Here is a 19,648-nt window from a genome sequence, read left to right on the forward strand (position 1 = left end):
TGTCATTTTTTCCGGGTTTGTGGTGATGCCAGGTTCACCCTGAATAACAAATTCAATGACTAGTGTGGCAATCACATTCTGAAAAGTTATTTCCTCTAGGCCTTCCACCCAACAACAGCCATAGATGAATCATCTATACATAAATATATAATTTTACCACAGAACGCTTTTATTCATAGCCTCTCATGACTGGAGAATTTCTTCATGAAGTTCAGTGTGCCAATTTTCTTTAATGTTTCCAAACTGTATTTACAAAATACAATACAATCATATGTTCAATACTGTACAACTGCCAGTAAAAAAAGAAACCTTTATTAAAACAGCAATAATATAATTTAGATTTTACACATTATTACAGCCTCGGACCCCAAATTCTATTGGAAAAGCTCTTTAGCAGGCTTCAAATTTCACGATGGACACCAGCACAGCTTTGTTTAACAAATGGCAAGGCAGAAATAAATTTATAGAGTTGGGTGATAAGTAGATGTTTCTGCAGAACAGAAGAAGTATTGTCATAAATTACTTTGACTCCTGGTAAGCACCAGCAACGCATTTATTGTGTGCTAACAACTTGCATTTGATGGAGGCTACTTAAAGACAGGCAGATGATTTCCCCCCGTTATCCATGACAGTACATTAATCTAGGTCCTCTTAAATGTATCTGGTGATGGACAAGAGTTGCACAACTCGGATATGGATCTAAAAAGTTGAAAGAAGGGGACTCAGTCCAGATCCATAAGCTGCAAGGTCTCCACATTTTTTGTGCAGATTTTTAGGAAGCAGGCCCTACTAGAATCTGAATCCTCCTCTGTCAAATACAACAACAAACCCTTTCCTGGCTCCACCACTGCTGCAGGCTTGCTTCTTTCCAACTGAGGATTCTTGAAGACTAGATTCTGACATGTTCCCTCATTTTATTTCAGTGTGCAACACATGCACTATGCCAGTTTATACAACACCATATTTCAACACTAAAAAGGCATGTCTCCTGTAATCTGTCTGGCAATCTGCTCATCTGTCGTCTCCTCTTTCTCCTTCTCACGATCTTTGTTCCAGTCTTTAAGGCCTTCTGGAAGTGATGTGTCTTCATCTAAGCTGCCTGTGCCTTCAACAAACTCTTCGTAAGTAGATTTTTCAGCAAATGGTCTGGGGCCAAGCATTTCAATCATATCACTTTTATCCAAAACCTCCTTTTCTAGGAGTTGTAAAGCAACCTGAAACAATATGCACACATATCACACAATTTGTACAGAAGGTAAAGAATGTAAACTGGCTTTCTTCCACGGCATGCAAAATAATAACCAAGGACTTAACCTTTCACTGTGTATAACAGAATCAAAAGTAGCATATTTAACAATAGCTACTATAACCTCCTCTACATTGTTTCTAATGCTAGAGTCTAGTCAATCATACTCTAAAAACTAACCATTAAGAAGCTCACTACTGCAAGGTATTCCCATGACGCACCAACAGGATGTGATTATATCAATGCATCCTGGTTCCAAACTTCCTAAGGAATGCACACATTTTGCTTTCTCTGAGGCAGAGTTGCCCCAATCATTTTAGTGTTAGGGAAAGAGCCACGTATACATCCTCACATCATGAAGAAGGAAATTATTATTATTTATTACCACCCTATACCTGCAGGTCCCTATGCCCACAATACAAAAAATACAAAGTACATAATAAAATGAGAGCAAAAATGAACCAATAACCCCCCCCCCAATACATTTAAAAGGGAATTGGATGGTTAAAGAGGAACATTTTCGCCTGGCACTTAAAGGTGTATAAGAAGAAGGAGAAGGAGAAGGAGAAGGAGAAAGAGAAAGAGAAGGAGAAGGAGGAGAAGGAGGAGAAGAAGGAGAAGGAGAAGGAGGAGAAGAAGGAGAAGGAGAAGGAGAAGGAGAAGGAGAAGGAGAAGGAGAAGAGTCTGGATTTGATATCCCGCTTTATTACTACCCGAAGGAGTCTCAAAGCAGCTAACATTCTCCTTTCCCTTCCTCCCCCACAACAAACACTCTGTGAGGTGGGTGAGGCTGAGAGACTTCAAAGAAGTGTGACTAGCCCAAGGTTACCCAGCAGCTGCATGTGGAGGAGCGGAGACACAAACCCGGTTCCCCAGATTAAGAGTCTATTGCTCTTAACCACTACACCACACTGGTGCCACAAATGGGAAGCCAATGCAGAAAAGGCCCGTTCTTGTGTTGCCACCCTCTGGACCTCTCGTGAAGGAGGCACACAAAGAAGGGCCTCAGTGGATGATCTCAGGGTCCAGGTAGGTCCATATGGAGAGGAGGTCCTTGAGGTATTGTGGTCCTGAGCCAATACCTCATTATTGCTTAAGCAAGTAATAGGCAGAGCTGCTATTCTTGTGCAAATCTGATAAAGGACAAATAAGGGCATAATATAACTTGTAGAGTCCTGCTACCCCACTAACACATATGCTGTGTATAAAACAGCAATGTTTTAGCAGCATATTGATCAAAGAACCTGGTAACCATTTCTGTAGGCAAATGAATACGCACCTTTTCCACCTCTGCCTTCTTCTCATTTAGGAGAGACAATGTCCGTTCGTAAGCTGAATTAATAAGCACTCGCACCTCTTCATCTATCAGTCTTGCAGTTGCCTCACTATATGGTTTTTCTAATACCATGTCTCCTTGCCGAGGAAGCTCAAATGAAATTTGCCCAACTTTTTCATTCATTCCAAACTGAACAATCTGAGGATTGAATGACACACATTTTTAAGTGCCTTAGTCAAGAATGCTATGAAAAATATTAAGTCTTTATTCTAGCTACAATACTTTAGTATTAGCAGTTGCAACTAACCAAACCCTGCACCAGAGATGAGGAATCTGTGGCCCTCCAGATGTTCTTGGACTCCAACTCCCATCAAACTTGACCGCTGGCTATGTTGGCTGTGGCTGAAATGGAGTCAAACACTTGGAGGGGCCCAGGTTCTCCAACCCTGCTCTACATTACTGTCAGGATTTTAACCCTGAAGTAAAAACCAGCTCTTGGCAATCGTATTTATTCCTGTAATATTCCATGTACGCTTACTGGGAAAGGTTAATGTTAGTGTTTGAGTATGGTCATTACTAATTACAAAACTGTTAGAAATCTATTGCATCAATAATCTGGCTCTTGAAGTATTCATAAAATATTAGACAACCAATAGTAGCATCCACGCATCAAAATGCACTACAAATTGTAAAGTATTGTATACTACAAAAATATAAATATTAACATGTACCACCAGCATACAAATTATTATTTTCCCCCCAGGAAGAAACAGTGCTAGACTTTAGTGGGGGAGAGGGAAGCAAGCCTCCATAACAAATCATTAATATATACCAGATATCAGAAGTATCTTTGTGGCATGAGTGGTATATAAAGCATATCAAAACAATACCAAAAAAGTACAAACAATAATCTTTTACAGTAAGTTTTAATATAAAAATACAGAGTAGTTGAGAGGCATACAAACCTGAGCATATGCACTCTGAGTAACTTTCCTTAGATCATCTTGGGCCCCTGTTGTGATTCTTCCAAAGAAGATTTGTTCTGACACACGCCCACCCAGAGTCATGCACATCCTGTCCAGCAGCTGCTCTTTGGTGTAAAGATACTGCTCTTTCGGCAAGTACTGAGCATAACCCAGTCCTTTGCCACGAGGAATGATAGATACCTTGTGCAAGGGAAGAAAAGAAATACTTACAACAATCCAGCTTATTCCAGCTGGAACACATGCAAACAGCTAATGGCAGCCACTAACTTGACTGACCTGGGGAAAAGGGTTTGTCTAAACTATTCCTGTCACAGCAGATCCCAAAATGATCCATGAATCAAGCCAAGGTTGATGGCATAGAATTATCATCAATGTGCAAGTATCACAGAGGTGGTTGGGGAGGGTATGAAGCTAGCAGAACTCCTCTGCTAGGAAATTCAATAAATAATAATAATTTTACTTTTTCCAGACAGATAAGTAGGAAGGACAGAACTGTTTCCCATAGTTCAAAGCAGTGGCAACAACTGGCATGGAAGTGAGTGAAGCTGCCACACTTTCTACTGCTTCCTCAGCAGCTGCTCAGAGAGGAAGTGAGATAGAATATACTTTGTTCCTCCTTTCTGATTGCTATGCTATTTATGATTAGCATAGTTGCTGGAAGGAAGCTGAAATGCTAGAATGTACCCTGATCTCTAAGCAGAATTGAGATTCCCTTTATTTAAGGTTGACTCCTGGTAATGCATCTGCAGGCCTGATAAAGACACAAAATTCTGCATATACTTTGCTCTTAAGAACTGAGCTGGAATGCAGCCATGTGCAAGCCTTTGTGAGAGATCCTTGATTGTAGTTGTGCCATGTCCCCTTTCTTCTTGAATACATTTTCCTACCAGTTTCTGAACCCCTAGTTAAGGAAGATTACTGTGGCTCAGATCCCTTGTAGTTCCTGGTTCATGATTCAGAACACATCCCACCATATCTTCTTTGAGCAGTGGCTAAAATATCCACTTAAAGCTACCAACCCATATTTTTTTCTAATCTGAAAATGATAGTCTTTTAACATTTACCAGTTGAAGAAATTGACACAATTCAGACAATCATGCCTCAGGTTAATAAGCTTTTTGCTTGCACGCGTATCCCAGTTACAGTGCAAGCACTTTTTAAAAAACTTCCTCTAATATCTAGAAGCTTGTAATTAACCATAATTTTGCATTTTGTCCAAACTAAGAAGCTATGGTTACCAGCTTCAGAATAAGCCAGGCTAATATAAATCCAGCATTTAACCAAATGTTTTAATATCCTGACTTATTCCAAAGCTAGTTACCATAGCTTCCTGGTTTGGATGAAATGGGAAACTCAGGTTAAGCGACTCGATTTCTCATGCTGCAAAGCAAAGAATGAAGGGTCTGTGTGTGAAGGCAAAAGGCTCGTTCACATCTAAACTTACTAAGCCAAATTCTGATTATCCAAATGTGATCGTTGTACAGCAAGCGTCTTGCCAAGTCAACATACCTTCAAAAGTGGATCAGCATGTTCCAAAAACCACCCAGCAACTGCGTGGCCAGCTTCATGATACGCTACTGTCTTTTTCTCCTCTGGTTGCAATACTTGTGTCTTCTTTTCCAAACCTTTGATTTAAAAAACCCAAAACTTTACTACTGAGGTGCAGATTTCCAAACTGGTGATAAGATAGCCCCCTAGAACCAACAGATTTGGGGTTTCCTCCATCCTCTCCTCAACTTGAGATAGTTAGGCCTCACACTCAACAGACTATTGCAAATAAGGGAGAAAGATTTACTGTTTGATATACTGGAGAACTAGCTCCTTAAAATTATTCTGCCCTCCCCACCATAATCAAGAAAGATTATTGTTTGTATCCAGCAATTAAATTAGGAAATGAACAAAAGAACTGTCCCACAACACTGCAAGAAATGTAATCACAAAGGGATACCCTCTCACCTCCTATCACTCGTTCAATTGCTTGCTCAAAGTGTTTTTGGTTTATGGCATCTGAAAGATGTCGTGCAGCAATTAAGGCAGCTTCATTGCATACATTAGCTATGTCCGCACCTAAAAGAAAAGAGTGAGGAGACAATAAACAGAGCTGTTTCCAAACATAACATCCATCACTTAACACAATGAGGATAACCAGATATGCAATCAAGCACAATAACTAAAGTTCCCGCAAAGCTGCACATTTTAGGGTGGGGGAGAGTAGTCTTGTTGTTGCTATTATTAAATAATGGGGAATCAGAAACCCTTGCTGATCTATTATGAATCATGCAAATTCTGCAGTAGATATAGAGCTAACCTCAGTCCACCTCGAATCTGTTATCACAATTTCCTCCTAAAAATGAGAAAATAATACTTCTAGAAACGTACCAATTGCACAGGAGTAAAAGATCACCTACCTGAAAATCCAGGAGTAAGTGATGCAAGTTTTCGTGCTAAATTATCTCTATTCAAGCTGCTATCCAACTTCAAGGGCCTAAGATGAACTTTGAAAATAGATGCTCTTCCCTTTATATCTGGCGGCCCTTGAAGAGTTTAAAGAAAAAGCAATTAACTTTACAATTGCAAACATTTCTGCTTTCTAATAGTTCCACTGACCAGCTTTAGCTAACATCTCCTCTCTGTTCTCATAGTTTTGAGTTGACATCTTTATGAGGTCAAAGTTGTCTACCAAGATAACTTACCAATGAAGATCTGTCTATCAAAACGTCCTGGCCTCATAAGTGCAGGGTCCAGGATATCTGGCCTGTTCGTGCCTGCCAAAATAACTACGTTTGTTGTGGTATTAAAACCTGTGAAGAAAATAAAAAACAAAATATTAAATATTCAGTAGCGAAAATGGTTTTTCCAAAAGGCTATTGTGAATCTTAAGCATGCTATTTTGTAAATTCTGAAGTGACCAGAGTATTGGCGATTCCGCCTTCCGTCAAGCACTTAACGACTGAGCAGGTGAAGAGAACTACACCATGTTAAAGAACGAGGAAAAGACGCAAAACTATTGCATACTATGTAATATGAGTGCTTACAATTCACAGGACAAGGTACTTTCAAAATTCTGAACCACTGCTACTACAGCCTACAACTTCTTCTCTGGCGATCACTCACAGCCAAGTAAGATTGTCTTCCATAAATATGGTTTTAACAATGAGTCTGTAAGTGACTGTGGAGGCCAGTTCTGGATCCACACGTCCTTCCATAGTGGGGACATTGGTTTCCAGGTGGCCTTATATGGCAGGCAATAGCTTATGAAATGGGAAACAAGTCAAAGAGCAGTATCCAACTAAGCTAGACTCAGAGTAGAACAAGTGAAATCAATAGGCTTAAGTTAGTCATGATATCACCCACAGAGATTATGGGTTATGTCCCCCAACCATCTTGAGCAGATTTGAGTGTGCCAAGGGGGCTGCAGTGGGGAGAGGTCCCATTGTGCAAACAGAAGTCTGTTTCACTTGGACACTGGCAGAGTTGGATACAAACCTTCATGTACAATCCCATACAATTAGCAATAAGGTTACAAAACAAAAAGAACAGAAAAATGCTTTCTGCTATGTTCATTCAGTATCATGAAAAAACAACAACCCTCTCTTCCTAAAAAAGATTATAAAGTCTAGGTTATATCCAATGTCAGTCATACTGTGAATAGGCCACTGAAATCGATCAAAAAGTGAAATCCATTTATTTCAATGGGCATAATCAGCTTGTGACTAATAGATATTATTCTACCTTTTTTTCCTTACTAACAAAAATTACAACATTTTCATCTTCAAATATGTTACTAATAAAGCCATCCAACCCTTGAGGGGGTTATTGGTTTGTTTTTGTTTTATTACTTGGTGGCGCTGTGGGATGTGGGTGGCACTGTGGGTTAAACCACGGAGCCTAGGGCTTGCTGATCAGAAGATCAGCGGTTTGAATCCCCGCGACGGGGTGAGCTCCCGTTGCTCGGTCCCTGCTCCTGCCAACCTAGCAGTTCAAAAGCATGTCAAAGTTCAAGTAGATAAATAGGCACCACTCCGGCGGAAAGGTAAAAGGTGTTTCTGTGTGCTGCTCTGGTTCGCTAGAAGCGGCTTAGTCATGCTGGCCACATGACCCGGAAGCTGTATGCCGGCTCCCTTGGCCAGTAAAGTGAGATGAGCGCCGCAACCCCAGAGTCGTCCGCGACTGGACCTAACGGTCAGGGGTCCCTTTACCTTTTTATGTATTTTGTGGAGGGCACCAGGCTGGTGAAGCTGGCTCTAACCAGCACTTGCCTACATTCCCTACTGCTTTTTAACAGCCAGTTGATTTTTGACATAGGTTTTCATAACAACGTTTGGTTGTGTCCTCATGCAGCTTGTTCCATACCAGTAGGAGCTGGTCCAGGTAATTTGTTTAAGAATGAAGTGTTACTCTATATGTAAGTGGCAGTAGGAATGATAAAAGTTTAAGAAACCAAATAGTTACCATCCATTTCTACTAGCAGCTGATTCAGTGTGTTTTCTTGTTCACTTTGCCCTCCAAAGTTACCCCGTCCTCTCTTCCTTCCCACTGCATCTATTTCGTCAATGAAGAGAATGCAAGGGGCATTTTTACGAGCCAAAACAAATAAGTCACGAACCTTTGAAAGAGAAAGAAGGTACTTTCAAAATCATGTAATGCCACACAGCTAGTTGTCCATCAACACTACAGAATACAGTGGTACCTCGGGTTACATACGCTTCAGGTTACGTATGCTTCAGGTTACAGACTCCGCTAACCAGAAATAGTACCTCGGGTTAAGAACTTTGCTTCAGAATAAGAACAGAAATCGTGCTCTGGTGGCGCGGCAACAGCAGGAGGCCCCATTAGCTAAAGTGGTGCTTCAGGTTAAGAACAGTTTCAGGTTAAGAACGGACCCCTGGAACGAATTAAGTACTTAACCCGTGGTACCATTGTACACCAGAGTGATAGTATACAACATTAGACTCTATCAGGAAATTATATTGCAGCTAACATGTTAGGTTATGAAATAAATTGAATGCTTTTACAGTCATACTTTTGTTTTCAAACAGCTTAGTTCTTGAACGTTTTGGCTTCCGAACACCACAAACCCGGAAGTGACTGTTCCGGTTTGCGAACTATTTTTGGAAGCCAAATGTCCAACGGGGCTTCCGCGGCTTCTGATTGGATGCAGGAGCTTCCTGCAGCCAATTAGAAGCCACACTTTGGTTTACAAATGTTTTAGAAGTTGAACAGACTTCCAGAACAGATTCTGTTCGACTTCCAAGGTATGACTGTAATTTGAAAGCTGTAGAAATCAAACTCTGGAAAAGTGTTTAGAACCATGGGTGGTATTCAACTACTACATCCTGTCAGCGCAAGGATTTCTACTTGTGCAATGGGACTCCCCCCCCCCCCCCACGTGTGTGCCCGCCCCAAATCTGCTACAGAAGATTGGGAAAACCATTAGAACAAATTTGGAGGTCCATAGGGGGAGGACATTCTGTTGCACAAGCAGAAATCCCTGTGCTGACAGAATGAGACTTAGTGAACAATGAATTCCGCCCAATGTTTTTATTTCTACGTAAATACTTGAAACAAATGCTTTATGCTGGAAGAGCCAGCAGTGTCCAAAGTACAGGAGCTAGACTTGGATGAAGGAGACCTTGGTTAAAATTGCATCTTTCCCTCAGAGCCGGGACTACTTAAAATAGCATAAATTTCCCACACAACTCCGTAGAGAACCTTTGTGTACACTGATGATAAATCTAGTCTTTCTACAACAGCCATCAAGTTTAGAATACCATTCACTTGTCCTTATCAACTGTTAGTAAAAAGGAGACGACAGTGGCAAAATGCAGTCAGAGGGCTACAGCTCTGAGGCAATAAGATTTCCTAGAAACTGAGTGAGATATCAGAGTTATTAATTAAAATAGCTTGCAGCCAGCTATTTAAGATGAACAGCTATCTTGAGCATTACTGAAATTTAGTGAATTATCAAGCTTTTGGCCTACCAACCTTGACTGCGTCCTTTTAACAACCGACACTGCAATAACAGAGCAAGGCCAAAGACTTACTCTAGCAGGACCCACGCCGACAAACATCTCTAAGAACTCAGACCCATTGACTGTAATGAAAGGGACGTTGGCCTCTCCGGCTGTTGCTTTTGCTAGAAGAGTTTTCCCTGTGCCTGGAGGTCCTGTCAAAATAGCTCCCTGTAAGGTGTGAGAAAGGGTAAACATTACTAAGAAATAAAAGCAGTGCAAATATTCACCTTAAATTTTCTTCAATATCAGTCAATATATTTAGAACTCTGTTTCAGGGAAGTATAACATGTGTCCTAGTTCCACAAATAACTCAGAATTTTCTCTTTTTCCTGAAATGTTCTAGTCCTTGAAAAGGTAATTTGAATTTCACATAACTGTACAGTGGTACCTCGGGTTACATACACTTCAGGTTACAGACTCCACTAACCCGGAAATAGTACCTCGGGTTAAGAACTTTGTTCAGGATGAGAACAGAAATCGTGCTCCGGCAGTGCAGCGGCAGCAGGACGCCCCATTAGCTAAAGTGGTGCTTCAGGTTAACAACAGTTTCAGGTTAAGAATGGACCTCCGGAATGAATTAAGTACTTAACCCGAGGTACCAATGTATTTTGAATGGGAGTGCAAGCCACATTATAGCTAAAGTAACCAATATTTGATCATGGTCAGTTTAAGAAGTCTTCACAAGATTCACCCACTATTTATTAAGATCCATGAGGAAACAATACTCTAAACTAATTTTTGGCCCTATGCTAATTCAGATTTTTTAAAAAATCAAGTTGGACAAATAGTATTTGCTTGCAGGTAAATTTGAGTAAGAAAGAACAGTGTCCTCATTTTACTGAAAGGGAAGCACAGAGAACAAGAGAATTTCATGTCACTAAAGGAAGATTCAGAGTGTATGTGAAATGAGTTCTTATGATTCCACAAACTAATCAAAGGCTTTTATTCTTGTGATCATATTTTTAAAATTCTGATGTTGGGTCAGAATATAGGAATAATGCAAATTGTCACTAAATTAAAAAAAAATTCATCTCCAGCTAAAAGAGCTCAATAAAGTAATGAAGTTGAAACTCCTTACCTTTGGGATCTTTGCTCCAAGATTCTCGTACTGTTTTGGGTTTTTCAGAAAGTTGACGAACTCCATTATTTCTAATTTAGCCTCCTCACAGCCAGCTACATCTTTGAACTTCACATCTATTTCATCCTTCAAGACTTTGGCTGTTGTTTCACCCACACTGAAGAGTCCTCCCATTCCCCGTCCTGTTCGGCCCATTCCAGAAGGTCCTCTTCTTAACGTGTAGAGCAGAAAGCCAACTATAAGGACCGTTGGCAACATACTCAGAAGAAAGGAACTAAAAATAAAAGTTGGGAATTATTAATTCATTGTTTCATAACAAAATATGGGGTGGGGAGGAGACACATTAGAGCAATTTCATTTGTACATTATGAGCAACTTTGCTCAACAAGGTGCAATTTCAGTTAAAATATGATGGGCTACAACAAATCATGCACAGTTCATAGGACCTTTCTGATTCGTAACACAAATGTGCGCTAAAGCTAATGAATTCCTAGATCAGGCTAACTTTATCTCTTCCTCTTTCTTACATTCCCCATTAGTTGGCATTCATCTATCTCAGGAGAAAATGGAGGAGTGCACTTTTGGAGATGAAGTCAAACCCTTGGGAGAGTTGCAGCACATGCTGTGGTTGTAGAAACCGATACGGGAGAGACATGTTTTGCTGCAGCTGAAGGCGTCTGATTGCGCTGCTGCAGATGCACCATGGTGTTTCTTCTCTCTGCCTTCCTCCCAACTGTCGCTCCTCCTCTAGTCAATGCTGTGGAGGCATAGCCTGATTACCTGTCTCCAGCCACTGTGATCATCTGCAAGGGATTCCCACATGGCGGGGTTGATGTTGCCAGTCTTCGTCCCGTTTGCAGACATATATGTAATACAGAGTTGGTCTGCAAATGGGCCCGATGCCAGCTCTCCATAGAGCACATCCTTGGGGATTCTGCCATCTTCCATTCTGTGGACAGGACCAAGACTACGTAGAAGTCGCAGAGACAGGAGTCTGAACATTGTGGGAACGTGGGCTTGGGAGACTCTGTCCTGCCATGTGATACCCAAAATCCTCCTGACACAGTGTAGGTGGAAGGCACTGAAGTGTCATTCCTGGCAGGTGTAAGTTGCCCACGTCTCACTACCATGAAGCAGACTTCTCAATACGCAAGCCTGGTAGATCTTCATCTTAGTATTAGCATCACATCCTCCCATACCCTTTGGAGTGAAAAGCCATTGTTGGAGCTGCCTTGCCAATTCACTTGTCCAGCTCAGCGTTGATGGAGAGATTGCTGGTTATGGTGGAACCCAGGTAGACTTGTCTACCACCCAAAGTGTGTGGTCACCAGTGCTGATGTGTGGAATGCTGATAATGGCTCAGGATGCTCACCCCCGTCAGGCTGATGGTAAGGCCAAACTCCTTGCAGGCTTGGGCAAAACGGTTGACGAGTCTCTGTAGAGCTTCCTCTGAGTGCTCTGTAAATGCTGTGTCATCTGCAAACAACATCTCTCAGGTAAGACCCGTTGCGCTTATGTTTAGGTGCGGAGACGTGCTAGGCTGAACAGACTCCCGTCTCAACAAGTAGGATGTCCACCTAAGCTTTACAAGATGACAGTGTCCTTCCACAAGAACGTGCATGGCACCATCCAGTATGACAGCTCATCCTCGGACTCCTTCCCTATAAAGAGCAGCGTGAAACAGGGCTGTGTTCTCGCCCCAACTCTCTTTGACGTTCCCATAGCCTAGTGCAAATGAGAGAAAACCCTCCTTCTTCCCCCATGCATATGCCAAATCATTTGAGAGTGGTGGATGACAGGGGTTACCGACAAGCGCAACCAGAGACTGGCTTGTCACCAAGCCAATTCTAAAAGGTAATATCATATAATCCATTACAATTCCAATCATTTAAAACACTTACCCATCACTCTCTGCTGCATACACTACAGGTATCCGGCTCTCCCCTTCTATCCCCATCTCAAGCTGTGCAGTTTCCAAATTCCGCTCAAATGTGTCCACACTTCCAATATTAAACCAAACATATTGCTGTAAAAACAAATACAATAATTCATGGTGTCTCGGTTTTAGCATTTTAAATTAATCTGAGAGAGACAAGATTATAAAGCTTATTTTAATATAAAGAAGCAGCTTAATTGAATATCCAAAAAGTTACAATACATACGTATCAACTAGAGGCAGAAATTTAATATGCTGGTTTTAGTTGCATCGTTTCTATTTGCTGAAGAAAACACCTCCACTGAATGTGCATTTCTGAATGCTAGACTGGCAAAATATTTACAGTGGTACCTCGGGTTACATACGCTTCAGGTTACATACGCTTCAGGTTACAGACTCCGCTAACCCAGAAATAGTGCTTCAGGTTAAGAACTTTGCTTCAGGATGAGAACAGAAATTGTGCTCCGGTGGCGCGGTGGCAGCAGGAGGCCCCATTAGCTAAAGTGGTGCTTCAGGTTAAAAACAGTTTCAGGTTAAGAACGGACCTCCAGAACGAATTAAGTACTTAACCTGAGGTACCACTGTATAGGACTTCTGCCATGTCTCCCATTGATGGCAAAAGTATTTCTATTATAGTGTTATACAATACTATGTAACAGGTGAAATCCCTAATAGGTATGGTGCAGAGAAACCACACTTGCACATCATGTTCTGCATCTTTAAGCAAAAAGCATGTGGAGATTCCTACAGTATGTAAGGTGCACTAGACATCAGATTCTGCACATGTTCAATACATTTTGTCATTTGCAAGGGCACAGAGTACAGCCCTGATACATCAAAATAACAAACTGTCAGATCCATATTTAATACGCTATACAGAAATGTTTACAAACATAAATGATTCAACCCCTTAATGCATTTGGTGAATTGAAAAAATTGATTTACCCCATCAATTGGCGACTTCCCTGGGGTAAAAACCACTCTAACAAAGCGCTTGTTCACCACTTCCAGCTTGTCCACCTGTGAAAGCACAAAATACATTTCAGACAATAACTTTTTCCTCCTGGGAGAAGCCAAAGATTGAACCACAGACCTTCTGCATGTAAAGCATAATCTCCCCCCCCCCCCTGAGCTAGAGACCTTCCCTCAGCTTGTGTCAGACACAAAGAAAACAGATCAGCCTTCTGTTGCTTTTCTTATCCAAACTATAGTGTGAGTGAGAGCTCTGCCCTGTCTTGCCTCAGTGAGCAAGCAAGTCCTGAGAAATAAGGTTCTCAAAGTAAATAACCTATTCACTGTTGAAGAAAATGCAAACTTATGGTCTCTCTTTTAGCCCACTACACTAATCTTATTCTTGAACTCTCTTCAAGAGTTTTAATAGCTGCTTGTTGTGTTTTTTTAGCTTGCTATTTTTATATTTTAAATTATTTTCCTTGAGTTTTTTGAAGCAAAGGCAGGAGAAGTTTCAAATAAATAGTATGCCCTTAAAAAGAGCCGTGGAGCTCAAAATGTCTTAGGCCATTTTCTAACAATATGGCTAAACTCTACTTTTTGCCAATTGCTTTTGTTTCTGGAATAGAAGTTCTGACCAGATGCAGTAATTTTCTTCTTCTTTCTTTAATACAAATTCATCCTCAGCCTTTCCAGCTTCAATTAAATTATAGCCTACCCTGGTTTACATTCAGTCGCAATGGATAACTTATTCTGTGAAATGTACATTTCAGCTGAAGGTGCCTCAGTGCTACTTACCACTCCTTTGGAAAGGTAGTTGTTGGCAAAGTCCTTCCATGTGATTTCTCTCCCAGCATTCCTGAAGAAAACGTAGTATGTAGCAAAAGCCCAGAAAATTGCAGTGCCCATGAAATAAAAACGGAACTCTTTGTCATCCCAGGGAAAGTCACCCTAAAGGGGAAGAGGAAGAAGGAATACTGGATTGAGACTGACTTTTGTATGTGAAAATGGTGGGTTTTCTGATCTGCTGTCACAAAAGCAGTCCTATGTAAGCACCAATTTGTAAAAGAATTTTTTTACAGAATAAAAAAATATGGTGCATTAGCCTACAAAGATAATTTATTCATAAAAACATGAAAAAGTGTCCGGAATTACAGTCATGCCTTCATTCCCACCTACAAACCCTTTTCTATTAACTTGGTGGAGAGGCAGATTCACATATGAAATGTGCTGAGCTTTTCTGAGGTGAATGGGAATGCTTGCTTTGCAAAAGCCCACAAAATCTACTGCACTGCATACTGGGCCTTGAGTCAGGGCCACTATAAATCTTAGATTCATATAATCTTTCAGAGAAATTTAAGAAACACGTAAGTAACTAAGTTTAAAAAACCATATAAGTCAACAGTATCCCCATGGTGAAAATAATCTGAATAACATTTAGAGAAGTAATAATATTTTACAGAACTACGAAACAGAATAAAGCAGGTTGATAAAAGCATTGTCACAAAAAATATGAATTGGGACCTTCTGCATTCTGGACCACCAGTTAGTATCTTCTTTCTTGCCACCTTTTTTCCCTCCTCCTCCACTGCTTCCTCCTCCTCCACTGTTGGTTCTGGAAGGGCGCTGGGAGTTGGCTTGCTTTACATCTACAAAAAAAGTTCACACGCATGTTTCTACAAAAAATAGAAAGCAAGCAAGCCTATCTCCCTGTAGTTCTTTGTTTTGTTACTTCTGTAATCTTTACACAACACTGATTCTTACAAGATTAACAGCTAGATTAGATGTTACAACACACACACACGGCTGTCTACAAAAATAGCGTTCGCTCATCTAATCCCAAACCTTACTCCGTACCATGGAACAGATCTTACTTTATGCTGCGACAGCAAAACGTTCTGCGCCTCCCCACCCTGTATCACTGACTGCTGATGGCATGGTGCAGGGAACACAGAACATCATGATGTCACAGCATAGAAAAGCTCTACCAGAAAGCATCAGGGGGTTGGGTGGGCCTAAATGTGTGGCAGCTGTTTACAACAGAAGTCACATATTTAATGTGCAATTTGTTTTTAACACTCAGAATCTGGACTAAGTTACAGAGATGTTACAAAGACTACTTATATCATGTAGATGAAGTCCTCTGAGGATTCAGTAAAGGCAGTATATAAAGATTATTATGATGCATCACGCCAGGACATGTGTTTAGGTGGGGAACAGTAATGATTATGTAAGAACTCACAACACAGTGAGAGTCTATTAGGAAGAAAACCTGGTGTAAACTGGTTATTGTTGGGGTGTCTCAAACAACGTATCATGATACATCCAGATAATGCTTTTTGATCCGTAGAATCCAGTTTTTAGTGGAATGATAGTGCAAGCTCAGTTTTCCCAACTCATTTCCAGCTCCCTTCTTTATTATGTTTAAATACAGTACCCGTGTCACTGTAGCTTTGGCCCTCTTTCTTAACTGATACAAAGTACTCCATTCTTTAACAAACATTAAAAGGCACACAAACCAGGGATATAAACCGGCCCAGTTAATGTAGATTGTTAATCAAAATGCTCAAGGAAAAAACATCTAACAGAGAATTCAGAAATTGAATATGGTGATGCTGGAGCAGAAACATATCAATTCTACAATGTGAAGACCTGGCACATAAAATGTGACAACAGAAGTCACAAGACAGAAGTAAACTGTAGGAAATAGTGACCACTTTCATGGCCATTGTCAAAACTAGGACACAGCAACATGGGCTTGTATATAAGAGCAGTCAAAATTAATAATAACCAAAGTGACATTTATTCTACATTTGAGCCTCAAGTGAAAAAACAGACTGGTACCTTTAGTTTCTCCTTCTGAGCCCTTTGTTTCATTAGGTTTCTTTTCATCAGGGAAATATTTTTCAAAACCTAGTAAGGAAAAAAGCAGCAATAAAAATTGAGTATATTATATTATGCTTGAGGCAGTGAAGTCTCACCAAAAATAACCTCACCATGAGTTTCAGGGAACAGGTATCAACCTGTCAGGAACCCATGCTCATGTAACCACCAGTGTGATCATTAGGTTGGTGGGCATGAAGGAAAGGTGATGGTCCAACATTGTGCAACAATACAAGAGAGGAGTTTTGTGGGAGATTGCTCTCTGACATGCTGGAAAGATGGCAGGACAGCTGTGCTTAACTTCTAAAGAGTAAAGTGCTGGGGCTCAGGCCACATTTTTCATTCTGATTGAGGAAGCAATGCAATTAAGGTGTAATTGTTCTGTAGCAAGGCAATAGGTCTCTGCACATTCTCAGAGCCATGCTCCTTCAAACATTCTGATGCAGCTCTGGTATTGGGGAAAAAAACCATGTTTATTTCTATGCCGCTTCCCATAAAATTGTGACTAAGCAGCTTTAAACACATAAGATGAATAAGCGTAGTAGTCAATAATATAATAATAAGCTACATAATATTATTATTTTACAGCAAAAAATTACCTTTTGGAGGTTGGGAGAAGAGCTTCCTGTAAACAGCAATTACACTTGCAAGGACATTGCTTCTGTTTGTAGGAACTTGTGTGGCCACATGGTCATGAAGCTGAAAAAATGAGAATTGTCACTAAAAAACCAAGACAGTTCCTCCGCATCTTTTCAGCACAATCCTATGCATGCTTAATTGCAAATAAATCCCAGAGATTTCAATGGGGCTTACTTTCTAGTAAGCATGCACACAATTGCTGCCTTAGATTGCAATCCAAACCCTAGCTGGAGAGCAGTGGACCACCAAGGCATCCACAGCCCAGTTGCTCATGCTAGCCCAGACAGGGGAGATGGCAGGCAAACAGCTGCCCAAGCCTGGAGTTGTGCCAGTGATCAGGCCCATAATGGGACTAATATCGTTATGTGACTGCTGCAGGACTCAGCCCTTCCCTGCCCCCAGAACACACTATTTCAGGGCTATCTGTCTGCATGTTTGTGCCAGTGGATACAAACTGACATGGGTACAGGGCTGACAGGGCTGGACACAGCACCATCTCTGCCCAATATAAACACCTTTCTAGGCTGTTTGAATTGCAGCCTTAGACTGCAGTTGTATACATTCATACATGCGAGTAGGTTCCACTTGAAGGCCTGTTTTTGCAATATGAAATAATGGTTATTCATTTAAAAGCAGCCACTCTCCCAGTTTCACAAATATCCTGGCACATTTTTTTTACACCATCTGAGGTTCTCCTGCACCACCCCTGATGTAAAATATATCCTTTGGTTTCATTTCTCAATGGGTACTCTGGATAGGTACACCTGGAATGTTGGCTGGGGATGAAATATCACAAATATCAAAGAAAATGAAAGCTCCCTCCACAGTGTGAGTAAAAGCAGTTTACTCTATCATTCCTCCTCTTACTTTTCCAAATGAGACGCTGAAGCAAGTTTACAAAGAACAGATAAAAGCAACTGTCAACTCATCTGAGCTAGAAACCAGCTCACATATCACTTCTGTTATGAATTTAGCAGGTGAGGTTAAATAAACCACTGTCTCTGAAACTCACACTTTGCCCTCAACCCGATATACAACAGGGGGATAATAATGATATACTTTACAGGGTTGCTGAAAGATAATAAAAATAATTATAAAATTACAAGAGTGTACAGGAAGTTCTTTGAACACTCAAAAGCACTATACAAATCCTTTTGCATACGGGAAGCGCAGTTCAGTGGTAGAACCCATTTTCATCTGCAAAAAGTTCCAGATTCACTCTCTGACATCTCCAGGCAAGACCGGTGAAGATCTGCTTTTTATTTTCTCTCTCTCTCAAAACCGTCAAGAACCTTTGACAGTCAGCCAGCGAAGCCCTTTGTGATCTTGTTGGAGCAAGGGACTGTGACTAGCAAATGTGGCAGCAAAGGTGAGATGCTAAGCATTTCTCACCGTCACCATTACGGTGCTGAAACAGCCACGACACAAGCCGGTTCTCTCCTTTAACCTTCGGGGGGATAAGAAACGTCAGTTGCCAAGTGACTCCACGGGGACGGGACTCCCTCGTGGCGGCGGCCCCGGTCCACCTCCGGCAGGCGCTGCCAGGAAGGGCGGCAGTGCCCGGGAGGCGCACCCCGTTCCCCTTGCGCCCTGCCCTTGCCTGACACGCACGTGACTCACCAATCTCAGGTAGCGCGAAGGCGCTGCGGGGCCTCGGCCCCAAAGCAGCCGCTGGGCGGCCCCGGGGATCCCGCCGGGGGAACGCCGGCAGCAGCCTCGCGACAGCCACAGGCAGCGGTGAGCCATAGTCGCCGAAACAGGACCAGCGGCCCCAAAGCACCGCTCTCTTCACTCACTCACTTACACAAACAGGCGAGCGGGTGGTTGGGGGGACTTTGGCCACGCCCCCGGCGCCGCGCGTGACGCCATCACGGCGCCCCATGACCCCTCCTGCGCGTGCGCGCAGCCTTCGCCATGCTCCGCCTTTTTTCGTAAGCCCCGCCTCTTTTGCCATCCCGGTGCAAGAACGAGACGACCCTATGGAAGCCTTGCATGTTAGCAAAAAGACGGCCCCTGCTTGGTATTTGTACCCAAGGCAAACGCGCCTACAGGGTGATGGTTGTGCCTGCTGAGGCAGGTTGGCACCAGTGGATCAGGAGTCCGTGAGCGCCGAAATCACATGGCGTCTAGGTCGCTTACGTAGGCCCCGACGGCGTTAGTTACATATAGGTGGAAGGGGAAAGAGTGATGCCTTGGAATTTATTTGCAAGGTCAGTCGGACGGAGACACGTGGCTCCGGTATAACCTCGACCCAGGAAAGTGGAACAGAGTTCACCAATAAAAGGTGCCGGAAGCTGCAATTATCTGAAGTATTTTAATCCTCTTTGATTTTAAATTGTCCGAATACCACGGTCGCTTCCTACTGATTTCGGATTGCATCTCTCATTACATTACCCGCGCAGAAACTCTGTGATGAGACAGTTCGGTGTAAATTGCAAGCCTAAGCACATTTATTGGGGAATAGAAACTGAACACAGTTACATAAAGTTACATAATCCTATGTTCGGTATTTTCGAGGACTCTGTTTTGATTACTGTCAAGTAGTTGGGCTTAATCGCATAGAATACAGTAACATTTTCTCCCCAATTATGTGTGTGTAAGAACTGACATCGGTAGATGTTAACTCTGTGATAATCCAG

General features: G+C 41.8%; 1 protein-coding gene across 3 annotated transcripts; it reads right to left on the reverse strand.

Moving 5' to 3' along the window:
* Window positions 1-212: 212 nt before the first annotated feature.
* AFG3L2 (AFG3 like matrix AAA peptidase subunit 2) lies at window positions 213-18,978 on the reverse strand. 3 transcript variants are annotated; one of them, XM_028737390.2, is made up of 17 exons: window positions 18,814-18,978; window positions 16,970-17,069; window positions 16,332-16,400; window positions 15,012-15,136; window positions 14,286-14,438; window positions 13,482-13,556; window positions 12,502-12,626; window positions 10,601-10,874; window positions 9,553-9,690; window positions 7,961-8,114; window positions 6,202-6,309; window positions 5,917-6,042; window positions 5,465-5,575; window positions 5,018-5,133; window positions 3,488-3,688; window positions 2,526-2,720; window positions 213-1,214 (listed from the first exon to the last, which is right to left on the reverse strand). In XM_028737390.2, exons 1-17 carry the CDS (start codon window positions 18,961-18,963, stop codon window positions 972-974), a joined length of 2,463 nt encoding a protein of 820 aa, XP_028593223.2. In that variant the 5' UTR covers window positions 18,964-18,978; the 3' UTR covers window positions 213-971. The 3 variants fall into 3 exon arrangements, with proteins under 3 accessions (XP_028593223.2, XP_028593222.2, XP_028593224.2); XM_028737389.2 differs by having other exon boundaries at window positions 18,630-18,864; XM_028737391.2 differs by lacking the exon at window positions 18,814-18,978 and adding an exon at window positions 18,402-18,425.
* Window positions 18,979-19,648: the final 670 nt, after the last annotated feature.

This window comes from Podarcis muralis, chromosome 8 (genome assembly GCF_964188315.1).
Source record: "Podarcis muralis chromosome 8, rPodMur119.hap1.1, whole genome shotgun sequence".
NCBI lineage: Eukaryota > Metazoa > Chordata > Lepidosauria > Squamata > Lacertidae > Podarcis > Podarcis muralis.

Excerpts from the sequence above, each read along its gene's own strand:
- AFG3L2 (XM_028737390.2), bottom strand. The coding sequence starts at position 18,963 with ATGGCAAAAGAGGCGGGGCTTACGAAAAAAGGCGGAGCATGGCGAAGG. Across the intron at positions 5,576-5,916 it reads ACTTACTCCTGGATTTTCAG|GTGCGGACATAGCTAATGTA; the intron begins GTAGGTGATCTT and ends CTTTTCTTTTAG. Across the intron at positions 1,215-2,525 it reads AGAAGGCAGAGGTGGAAAAG|GTTGCTTTACAACTCCTAGA; the intron begins GTGCGTATTCAT and ends ATATTGTTTCAG.